This window comes from Bolinopsis microptera, chromosome 8, assembly GCF_026151205.1.
Source record: "Bolinopsis microptera isolate Bmic1 chromosome 8, MBARI_Bmic_1.0, whole genome shotgun sequence".
NCBI classification, from domain to species: Eukaryota; Metazoa; Ctenophora; class Tentaculata; order Lobata; family Bolinopsidae; genus Bolinopsis; species Bolinopsis microptera.
In genome coordinates, this window is record NC_087079.1 from 18271332 (window position 1) to 18283745 (window position 12414).

General features: G+C 41.2%; 1 protein-coding gene across 1 annotated transcript in view; it reads right to left on the minus strand.

The window, feature by feature from the left end:
• Positions 1-12414, minus strand: part of LOC134820227 (lipoxygenase homology domain-containing protein 1-like) — a 42393-nt gene that overhangs the window by 4822 nt on the left and 25157 nt on the right. Inside the window, 3 exon segments of the mRNA XM_063830448.1 lie at positions 11386-11464; positions 11682-11864; positions 11984-12162. Of these exon segments, the coding sequence (XP_063686518.1) occupies positions 11386-11464; positions 11682-11864; positions 11984-12162 (441 nt within the window).

Here is a 12414-nt window from a genome sequence, read left to right on the forward strand (position 1 = left end):
GCTCTTTTGCAACAGAAATACAAAGAATAACGTAAATGGAATGTATGCATGGTTTTGTTTTAACTGTATGTAGAATAATGTGATCTTAATGTATTTTTTATTTGTATCTTAATGCTAAGCCGACTTTTAATTTTTACGATAATCCCTGGTATAATTGATATACAGTGCACATGCCGAAAACCTTGACGGATGTTACTCGTCTAAATTTCTTCGAAGTAGCGCGCGCCGCTTTCTTCTCGAAATGTTATGCCCGATGGCAAGTGCTACGAAGTAGCGCGCACCGGGCCAGATCATTAACAATGGTCAACGAAAACCCCGATTTACCGCGGCCATTTCCTTCTCCCAATTAATGAATTAGGGCTTAACTATAAACTAACTTGCTCATATGATTAATAGTCTGAGACGAAACAGAATCTCGTTAGCTTTTCGTGTTAAAAGCGATTTCTCAACGGTTATCACCTCTTTAGATGATTCTTTCAACATATGGACTTCATTGCATTTTTGAAATACCTTATCGGACCTTGTTTGGACGGACATTACTTGAACGGACATAATTATGAACGGACATTTATATGAACGCTAGAAGGCAATCAAAAATCCGAATTTTTTTCATATTTTTTTTTGACATTTTAATAATTAAAATTTTAGCAAATGATTTTTAAATCCATTTACATACAATTTGATTGTCTGATTGACGATGTCAACCCATCGAGATCGTTGCTCTGCGAAGCACAGCAACGATTGACGATGCGAATTGCAAGAATGCGATGCGAAGCAAGAATGCTAGTTTGCGCGGCGCGTCGAAGCGGCGAAGTCCTCCAAACATACAGTAAGCAAGAAAAGCAGTCTTTAATCAGTAAACATGTTAAAATATATGTGCACATGGTTAGGTAGTGCGCCATCGACAGTGAGTTACTGGGCGGCGCTCAGCCTGTCATTCCGCCTAATCTCTATTCGAACATAATAGCCTGAGGTCCCCAGGTAAACAGTGAGCCGCGCGTGCCGACTGTAGGATGGTTTTTTAGCGCTAATTTCGGCCAGCACAATTTTCTTCAAACAAATAGATATTAAGTATCCTTCCCGACCTCCGATTGCAACAAAAATTTGTGAGCTTACTCATAGACTTACAAGGAAGGTGTCCGAAAAGTTTAAAGCATATCCAACTATCAGACATTATGTTACAGCTAAAAGCAGCGTATTTTGCCCCATTTTGATCACTATATCAACTCCGATATCCACCAAATTTTTCGGACAGTTGTGAAAGCCCTATTGTGTATTGGAAGGTCGTCGCCAATTTTCAGAATGATCTCATTCAAGGAACTGAAGATATATCCAAATAATACGACAAAAATCAACGAATTTGGTCAAATTTGGTCAAATAACGCGACTTTTACAGCTAATTTTGCTCCAGAAGCCGCGCACCATCAAATATGGCACCTAGGCGAAACTCACTGATCTTTCCAAAAAGGTATGACAAATTTGGTATTGTGAAAATTCTCACAGTCTCTAGAAAACAATGGTACAAAAATTTTTAAAATCCGAGCAAGTTTATTTTTATGGTGCACCCCCTAACATGGTCATTATCTAATATCACCTATCATCTTCATCAAATGGGGTTTCGTGCAGGGAGATATCCCGGTTTGTCTTCTACTTTATCGAGATGGGTGGTATGGTATAAGTAAGAAGGTATCGTACGCGTAGCTGACATAAGCCACCGAAGGTCGCCTATACCAAGTACAAAGTATAGTGCTGCTCACTGCTGCTGTCGCGCGCGCGCCCATAGCAGCAGTGAGCAGCAGTTGCGCGCGGCGTGCGTTGCGCAGTAAAGACACGCATAAAAAGCTGCTGCTCACTGCTGCTCACTGCTGCTAACTGCTGCATGATCATTGCCTGGGGACCTCAGGCTATCATATTCATTAACATAGAGATTCGGCGGAATGACAGGCTGAGCGCGGCCCAGTACAGTTACTGGTAACATGCTTACTTCTGCTAAGCAGCAGTGAGCAGCAGTTTCTTTGCATGCACTATAGTCCTTTTGTGTTAATTCGTTGTACGTCATTGCATTGCATGGGGGTGATAGTTGACCATTGTTAATGATCTGGCCCGGCGCGCGCTACTTCGTAGCTCGTGCCGTCGGGCCACTAACATTTCGAGAAGAAAGCGGGGCGCGCTACTTCGAAGAAATTTAGACGAGTAACATCCGTCAAGGGTGATAGACAATTTCTAAACACATATTTGACAGATTGGATGAATTTTTGCTCCGAAATTACCAATTAGTTAGTTAATTGACGATGGTATGAAACCAAATTGATATTGGGGTACTGCACTGGAAAGTGGAAGTCAAATCTCGAAGAAGATTGGAAAATCATATTCAATATTGTCCCATAGTCTGTCCGCGGCTGTTTAGTGTCTGTGCGCGGCTCCCCCTGTATCGTTGAAACTCTACAGTGAAACGACATTGGGCCTGGGAGTTATGACGTGCAATACAAGTCTGTCCCATTTACAGTTTTTGAAGATGAAATTTCCAGGACCGAAATTTTACAGTTTTGACCGAATTTCTGCAGACCTGCAACCAATTAGTCAATCAACTATAGATGCAAGATGGCATATTATACACGATTGAGGTGCTGGAAGTTTGATTCCGGACCGTGTACCAGTAAGTAAGATCAGTCCAGTACTGCAATACTCCACAAAGACACGTGTACCAGTGAGTAAGATCAGCCCAGTAATGCAATACTCCACACAGACACGTGTACCAGTGAGTAAGATCAGTCCAGTAATACAATACTCCACACAGACACGTGTACCAGTGAGTAAGATCAGCCCAGTAATGCAATACTCCACACAGACACGTGTACCAGTGAGTAAGATCAGTCCAGTAATACAATACTCCACACAGACACGTGTACCAGTGAGTAAGATCAGTCCAGTAATACAATACTCCACACAGACACGTGTACCAGTCAGTAAGATCAGTCCAGTAATACAATACTCCACACGGACACGTGTACCAGTCAGTAAGATCAGTCCAGTAATGCAATACTCCACACAGATACGTGTACCAGTGTACCAGTGAGTAAGATCAGTCCAGTAATGCAATACTCCACACAGACACGTGTACCAGTCAGTAAGATCAGCCCAGTAATGCAATACTCCACACAGACACGTGTACCAGTGAGTAAGATCAGTCCAGTAATACAATACTCCACACAGACACGTGTACCAGTCAGTAAGATCAGTCCAGTAATGCAATACTCCACACAGATACGTGTACCAGTGTGTAAGATCAGTCCAGTAATACAATACTCCACACAGACACGTGTACCAGTGAGTAAGATCAGTCCAGTAATACAATACTCCACACAGACACGTGTAGCAGTGAGTAAGATCAGTCCAGTAATACAATACTACATACAGACACGTGTACCAGTGAGTAAGATCAGTCCAGTAATGCAATACTCCACACAGACACGTGTACCAGTGAGTAAGATCAGCCCAGTAATGCAATACTCCACACAGACACGTGTACCAGTCAGTAAGATCAGTCCAGTAATACAATACTCCACACAGACACGTGTACCAGTGAGTAAGATCAGTCCAGTAATGCAATACTCCACACAGACACGTGTACCAGTGTGTAAGATCAGCCCAGTAATGCAATACTCCACACAGACACGTGTACCAGTCAGTAAGATCAGTCCAGTACTGCAATACTCCACACAGACACGTACTGTACCAGTCAGTAAGATCAGTCCAGTAATACAATACTCCACACAGACACGTGTACCAGTGAGTAAGATCAGCCCAGTAATACAATACTCCACACAGACACGTGTACCAGTCAGTAAGATCAGTCCAGTAATACAATACTCCACACAGACACGTGTACCAGTTTGTAAGATCAGTCCAGTAATACAATACTCCACACAGACACGTGTACCAGTGAGTAAGATCAGTCCAGTAATGCAATACTACATACAGACACGTGTACCAGTCAGTAAGATCAGTCCAGTAATGCAATACTCCACACAGACACGTGTACCAGTGAGTAAGATCAGCCCAGTAATACAATACTCCACACAGACACGTGTACCAGTCAGTAAGATCAGTCCAGTAATGCAATACTCCACACAGACACGTGTACCAGTCAGTAAGATCAGTCCAGTAATGCAATACTCCACACAGACACGTGTACCAGTGAGTAAGATCAGTCCAGTAATGCAATACTCCACACAGACACGTGTACCAGTGAGTAAGATCAGTCCAGTAATGCAATACTCCACACAGACACGTACTGTACCAGTCAGTAAGATCAGTCCAGTAATACAATACTCCACACAGACACGTGTACCAGTGAGTAAGATCAGCCCAGTAATACAATACTCCACACAGACACGTGTACCAGTCAGTAAGATCAGTCCAGTAATGCAATACTCCACACAGACACGTGTACCAGTGAGTAAGATCAGTCCAGTAATGCAATACTCCACACAGACACGTGTACCAGTCAGTAAGATCAGTCCAGTAATGCAATACTACACACAGACACGTGTACCAGTGAGTAATATCAGTCCAGTAATGCAATACTCCACACAGACACGTGTACCAGTCTGTAAGATCAGTCCAGTACTGCAATACTCCACACAGACACGTACTGTACCAGTCAGTAAGATCAGTCCAGTAATACAATACTCCACATAGACACGTGTACCAGTGAGTAAGATCAACCCAGTAATGCAATACTACATACAGACACGTGTACCAGTGAGTAAGATCAGTCCAGTAATGCAATACTCCACACAGACACGTGTACCAGTCTGTAAGATCAGTCCAGTAATACAATACTCCACACAGACACGTGTACCAGTCTGTAAGATCAGTCCAGTAATACAAAACTCCACACAGACACGTGTACCAGTGTGTAAGATCAGTCCAGTAATGCAATACTACATACAGACACGTGTACCAGTGAGTAAGATCAGTCCAGTACTGCAATACTCCACACAGACACGTACTGTACCAGTCAGTAAGATCAGTCCAGTAATACAATACTTCACACAGACACGTGTACCAGTGTGTAAGATCAGTCCAGTAATACAATACTCCACACAGACACGTGTACCAGTCAGTAAGATGGCTGTAGGACTATTGAGCGGAGGACTGTTGAGCGTAGGACTGTAGGTCGGTGAAGGTCGGAAGTAGGACTGTAGAGCGGTGTCAAATCGCCAGGGTAGGACTCTAGAGCGGCCGCCCTTGTAGATCTCACAACATGAGGACTTTAGAACGGTACGATCCTAAAATGAGGACTGTAGAGCGGTGGACTGTTGAGCGGTTGACTGTAGGCCGGTGAAGGTCGGAAGTAGGACTGCAGAGCGGCCCTCCCTTATAGATCCCATAACATGAGGACTCTAGAGCGGTACCCTCCTATAACATGAGGACTCTATAGCGGTTGAAAATTTGAAGATTGAACACTCAACGAAGCTAAGTTATACATTGTAACTCGTGATTTATTATGGTCATGACATTCTAGGATGATAACTTTATTAAAGAGTCATGGAGTTAATGAACATTTTCATTTACTTATTATAAATATTTCATTGCTAATATTATAGTGTAACTTAATTTAAGATTATTGGTCGGTCCCAACGTCTTCCAAATGATTGAAATATTCCCCTGCTACTCAAAAATGTAAAACGTGTCTTTGGTATTTTAGTGAACTGTTCGTATCAATGTGATTTCGCTAAGCAGAGTACCGATCAAGTTCGTGCAGATCATTTAGGAATGAGGATCGCATCGCGTGACGCTTTAGCGCCTACTAAGGATATCTCATGTTCATCAATCTGGTGACGGGACTGATTCAGATCAGATCCCATCGCAGTGCGATATCTTGTTAGGATTTCGAAGGTATGGTATAAATATCACGGAGTATCCCATCATTCATCGAGCTCCTAGACCTAATCCCGCCGACCTTGGCCTTGACGATTTCCTCAACTACTTTATGATGACCTGAGTACAAGGGGTTTCCACCGCTCGGAGCACTAAATTACGGGTTTAAACTGGATACCGCAGTGATAATGATATGACAAGTTTTAGCGAGATTTCAACTCAACTAGAGCGTACTTTGGTTTCGTTACATAAAACATTAGATAATTTATTGAAGAGAAAGTGAATTAACGAGGCTGATATTGGTCACTCCGATTGTAACACTTGACTTTTAAATTTTTAATAGTTTAATGAATCTTTAATAATGGTTTAAATAGACACTCACATTTTTTAAAGCTACGACGAATAAGAAACAAATTTTCCTTGCCAGCTAAATTAAGATGAAATCAAGAAACGGAATAGAAAATCACTTCCCAAAAAATGAAATAAAACTTGTTAAAAGGTTAATGTAAAATGCTAATGAACTCCTTTACATTTGCCACAATCATCTCGTTACTCTGTTTCTTCAGAAGCCACATGGCTGGGGAGACCATGTCTTCAAGAACGTACATCTCCTCATCAAGTGAACTAGATCTAGCTATCTCCACCATACACTTTGTCATGTTTTGTAGATAATTCAATTTGTGAGGGGGTTCTCTTTCAAGTGTCTCAATGATAATATCAGAAATAAATTTGAAGATCTTGGCGAGTTCAGTTTTTCCTGGAGCAGCATATTCGACTGTTTTATCAGAGGATATCTTGCTAAGCTCGTTGAAGACCAGTTTGTACTTCAAGGGATATCTGGTCATTAGCCAGAGCACTTTAAGAAGGGGTGGATCAATAGGGTTTACACAAATAGCTGGTCCAAGCACATCGTTAACAAGCATGTTCTCTAGTCTTGATACGTCCAGATTGTGGGACTCTGGGAACACAATTACACTGTTCATGAATGTTAAAAAATAATCCAACATGCTTTTGTGCTTCTTCATCTTCCCCCAGATGATTGGGAGGATGTTTCCTATCTTTTCTGGAGTAAGGAAGTTTAACTCATGCTCACGAATCATGATTATGAATGTGTAGATAATGTTACCGATCAAGTCATGATGGTCAGTACACTGCAAGCCGTGTAATAAAGAGTCCACAGTTTTGAACTTGTTGTTCATATCTTGAAGTTCATCCAAAGTGCCGGCACTGATGATGACATGAAGTGTCTTGATGCTTGTATGAAAAGCACATTTCTGACTCGAAAACCCCTCTGGGAAAATGGTCATGCTGCTAAAAGATTCCTCCTGTGCAACAACAAAATGATTTATGTGCGAGGCAGTGAAGGTCATCACCATTTCTAAAAGATGGAAGTCTGCTGTTTTAACATCCACATGATTAAGTGTGAGAAGACGGATGCGCTGAGGATGCTGCGGAGGCTGACCTGATTCCTGGCTGGGTGATAGTTACAGGTTTGCAGGACGTAGCTGCCAACTTCCGGTAACATTTCCTACCTGAGTTCCAGGTAGAAATACCCAGTGATTACACACAAACACATGCTCCGTCTCACCACCTGGTGATCTGTTTACTGTCAACTGGTGCAGGTGACACTGTTTGGATGGCGTCCCTTCCCGACATCAACACTTCTCTCGGAGTCAGACCCGCACTCTGATGAGTGATGATCACCTAGATCTGCCACACTCGAAGAAGAACAGGTTCCAATTGGTGGATTGGGGCGAAGACCTTCCCGCGTTATTCTTCAATTGAAACTTGTCCGATGAACCAGATTCCCTTCCAGAAGACCCAAAATATTATGGGTTAGTTCCAGCATCCTTCTTGGTTTGAAAAACGCTAATAATAGATCTCATATCCTTCCTTCACCCGACTACTTCCGCAGGAAGATTATCACACATCAAGTCTCGGACATTTTATCGTCCTTCCTGCTAGGAAAACCACTTATTGCACGTGAATATAAAGTCCCTGCTTGAACGTGTATCCACCACTGTAACCTTGCCAGGTGCCAACTACTGAGTATTGTCGAGTCGTCCATGGCCAGATTCTGACCCGTTTTATGGTACCTAAGGAAAGGAGAGAGAAATCGAACTCATCTGTGTTTTTACGCTCGATTTGTTGTGTTGGTGGAGCGGTTCTTGAGTGCCAGAGTTCCGGATCCCCTGAATCTCAGACAGATGGTGGACACGTTAGCACCGTCCCCACAGCAAAGAGGTCGGAGGTTGTTTTTGTAACGATAATTTGTACAAAACCTTATCATGTTCACATCCTCACTTTGAACTGAAAACGTCGACAGATCCACCTGAACTATTGCAGTGATAATTTAAGGCGATAGTTTGAGGTTTCACTGTTATTTGAACGATTTCTCATTTAAAAATAACTACACATAGAAAGCTCTTATGAGTATACCCTGTTTTTGTTGTGCCCAAACTTTGTTTGGAAACCATTATATTTCAAGGAGAAAATTTATAAAGAGGAAAATATAGAAATAGAAAAAAAAGCGTACTAAATGTTCTATCAATAAAATGATATACCTTATTTCCATAATCCAAAACTGTAAAACCTAGGTGATATAATAATCAATATTATTATATAATATTCAATGGTATACTTTTATTTATTACTGTCTCAATCCACTCATTGTGGCGAAAATGAATTCTTCTCCAGAAATCACTGGTTTCTTCAAAGTGATCTTGTCCGAAAAGCCATTATTTCCACGGTCAGCGACTTCATCTCTTATTTCTGGTTAAAAAAGCCCCCAGGTCGGCAATTCTATCGGAACGTTCTCTGTCATGGCACGCATAAACCGGACTCCATTGTTGCTAGATATTGTAATCTGAAAAACACGGTTCAGGTCATATTAACACCGGTCTCCATTTCAATAATGAAGGTTATTGAAGCAATGGTGAAAAATAAAAAGTTTGGTGACGTTTATATAAAATTTTAATAAGTTTTTATAATGGTTTAACAAAAAAGTTGGAACGTTTTGCGTGTTAAATATTTGCCGCAATATAAAACTTGTCCCAGCAAAGCAAATAAACCGGTTCAGATGACCTTTTCTCTCCAAAAACTTTGACGATAAATGTATCAGTACCAGCTTTTGCCACATCACCGTAAAACTGTCATAACTGTGGTATCTTACTTCCTGGAATTGTGGAGTGGTGATTATGTCCTTGAGATAAAATATGGGATTTGAGAAGGAAAAAACTGAGTACTGGTAGCCACTCCTGTTTATAAAGTTTGTAAGGCCACCACATATGTGTAATTATATGTTTGGCTCCGCGCGATCGTCTCAAATTACGCGGATTATAAGGCGATGAAGTGAGCTTAGTTATCAGAATCTTCAACATGCCTTAAATTGGCAATTTTGAAAACTTTGGTATCCCCGTGTAGGGAAAATTGTTGGCTAAAAGATCTGATAGTTGGCATATCGGTTGTAGGCATTTGAAATCCGCGATGGCGACATAGTCACATTGTGAATAGGTCCATATTCGATTACATAAAGCTAATCATCATTGTATCGAGTCGAAAACAAGAGCGAAATCGTAGGTAGTAAGAACAAAACAAATTCATAAAACTCACGAAACTATGAATGAAATAAAAATTGTCCAAACCCCTAAGTTATTGGATTTAAGAACTTAGAAACCTACCAAATTCCCCAGACGAGGAAGGAATGAACGCCACCAATATTCCTGTCGCCTCTATCTTAGCCAACCTCAGCGCTGACATGGGAAATGGTACCGGGCCCCAGTGGTCGTATCGTGACTTGATGGTCGAGATAAACCACCCCTTCGCTCGCCAGGACCCCGTTGTGCCCAATCATTGACAATTATTTATCAGATCAGATCAGGCAAACTTGACACGAAATTACGAAAATAGAAAGGTGGAACATTTAATGATTCTGATTAAAGCCCTTGAAGAAACAAGACGATTACCACAATGCTGTGATATCCCCGATATCCTGCTCTCCACCTCGAACTCCTGAACCCTGCAGAACAAACACCTCCGCTCCTCCCGTGTATTACCGACCTCAGGTTTCCTCAGAGCTTTCCTCACCCGAATTAAGGACTATGGGTAGGCGTCAGCGCCGTTCCCATGTCCGACTCTGGTCCTGTCTCTATGAACTAAAAATCTGGGAAGGCATATGTGTTTATAAACAGGCAGTGGATGGAAAAAACTATGCCTTTATAAGTCTTTCAGGTGTTAACATCAATTTAGTTTTAATATAACGAACTTTTAATTGTAGAGTCGGTTTGTGGAGCCTCCTCAGGAATGTTCTCGTTTATAGTTTTGCCATCAACTCCTTCAAGGTGATTCCCTCTTCGTTCCTGGAATATAAACAGAAAAAGTGCAACGGTCACATCTAAGTGTGCCTATCAATACATAATTTCCGTTGAGATCAACGAAGCGTTGATGGTTGAATTTGCAAAAAGAGAAAGAAAGAATATTACGAAAAATGCATAGCCAAATTCCTAATTGAACAAATATTACTATACAGATACTGTATTACGATGTTTGGATACATTTTCAGCTGCTTCAACCTGCTCCATGGTCATGCCCTAGGTAGAGGTCCTCTTAATCGTCCTTATCTCCTTTAGACGTGGCGAACCACTGGTACAAGGGAAACTAACTCTCGTCTGACGATAAAATAGTTAGCCCTTCATTACACATTATCTTACAAATGTGATAATATGGACTCATCACAGAAATTATAAGCATGATTATGTTATTGTTATGACCTTAGCAAGAGACAGCTGGGGTTAGTGTATTACAAAGCTAATAGTTTGATTTAAGTTAATTCTTAATTAATTTAATTAAAACGTTAATGCACAGAATATCTCACATTATTGGTGTCAACGACGGTGACACTCTCCACAAACCAGTCCCTCCCATATTACATCAATCCTCCCGCACCACAATCTTATAAATCTGCCCAAACTCCACACAGTCCACGTGAAGGTGTCCACCGGTTCCTCTGGAACTTGTCCCATGTTCTCTGCGCTTGGACAGTTGTCCTCTCTCCGCTGTCTCCGAGGGTGCCGTGGAGACTGATGTAACAGTTCGCGTCCGTGCCCAGCTCCGAACTTGTCTCCAGTCCAGCACTTTTATTGTGTTAGATTCGTCGGAGTGAGGTTGTTTCAAAGAAATTAAACTAGCCCAAGGGTAGGAGTGAGGAACAACGTGGTGTTTATTTAATGTTTTACTCAATGTTTTACGTTTTGGAGATTGGACAACAGGCACCTATATGATATGTGGGTGACGGATATTATTTTCATGAGTGTCATTCGTGTCATAAGTATCTTATTACAATATGAGGAAAGAATGTCAATTAACTTGGGTCCAATGAATGGGGGGCGCAGGTCGCGTCTCTTCGAGAACTTGCAACATGTCAACATTCAAAATATCTTCATAATTTACACAACTTCAATATGTTAATCAATGTAACTGATGTTTGAACGATACACTTACTTTTTAGTTTGCTGGACTCCAAGTTGGTCTCTTCTCCTTTGACAGTTTTCTTCACAACGGTCTCTGCTAACAAATCAACCTGTGATAGATCTAGATGTTCATTTGGTTAACCTTACTCCACCGCCACGTTAAATTGTATGATGAGTTTTAGATTTAAAAATTTTCTGTCAAAAAAACAGCTCATTTCATGAAATCCATATGCATATTAATTGATACCCATGAAATGACTGTGACACTTTAACCTATACTTTACCTAAAATATACATTAAATCTATTTTGAAAATCTGAAAACTAACCTGTAGCTGGCCGTCCTCCTCCTCCTTATCCAGCCACCTACCACAAGGACATGTATAAACAACAGAACTATCATCTTCATCCAAACATTTAGCCACCACTTTCTCACAGTGCCACCCATCTCCTCTCCCCTTACCATCGTGCCCTACCTGCAGCTTTATCAGTTCACTACCTTATATCTGGATCTGTGGGAACAAGAGGGGGTTTAAACGAGTAATGTACTAATTTTACGATTAGGAAAATATAAAATCTCCTTACTTTATTCTTGAAATACTATATGTAAAACAACGCGCTGAAAGCTTACCTCAGGAGAAAAGACATCAACAGAGCCCCTCTCAAAGAACTGATCACTATCCTTGAGTCCCTCCCCCAGGACAACTCTCCCTGACCGTCCCTTGTTTCCGAACAAGTTGATGTACACTTCCGCGTCTGTTCCGGCGTGTCTTATGTCGGACGTGTACACGCTTATCTCCCATCTTGTGCCTGGATTATGTGTCTGGGTTTACATTTTCAGTAACCTCTGTTTATTACACAATGGGAACATTTAGTATACTGACCTCACTTTCTCATTTTAAATGCTCTCTATACTTATCATCAGCTGTATTATTACCATTTTAATGTTTATTTCCCTAAATATTTTCCTGATAATAATATGTATATTCCCAGAATTACAGCCGTGTAACACATGGTAACACATGGTACACATGGAAAACATGGTAACACATGGAACCCATG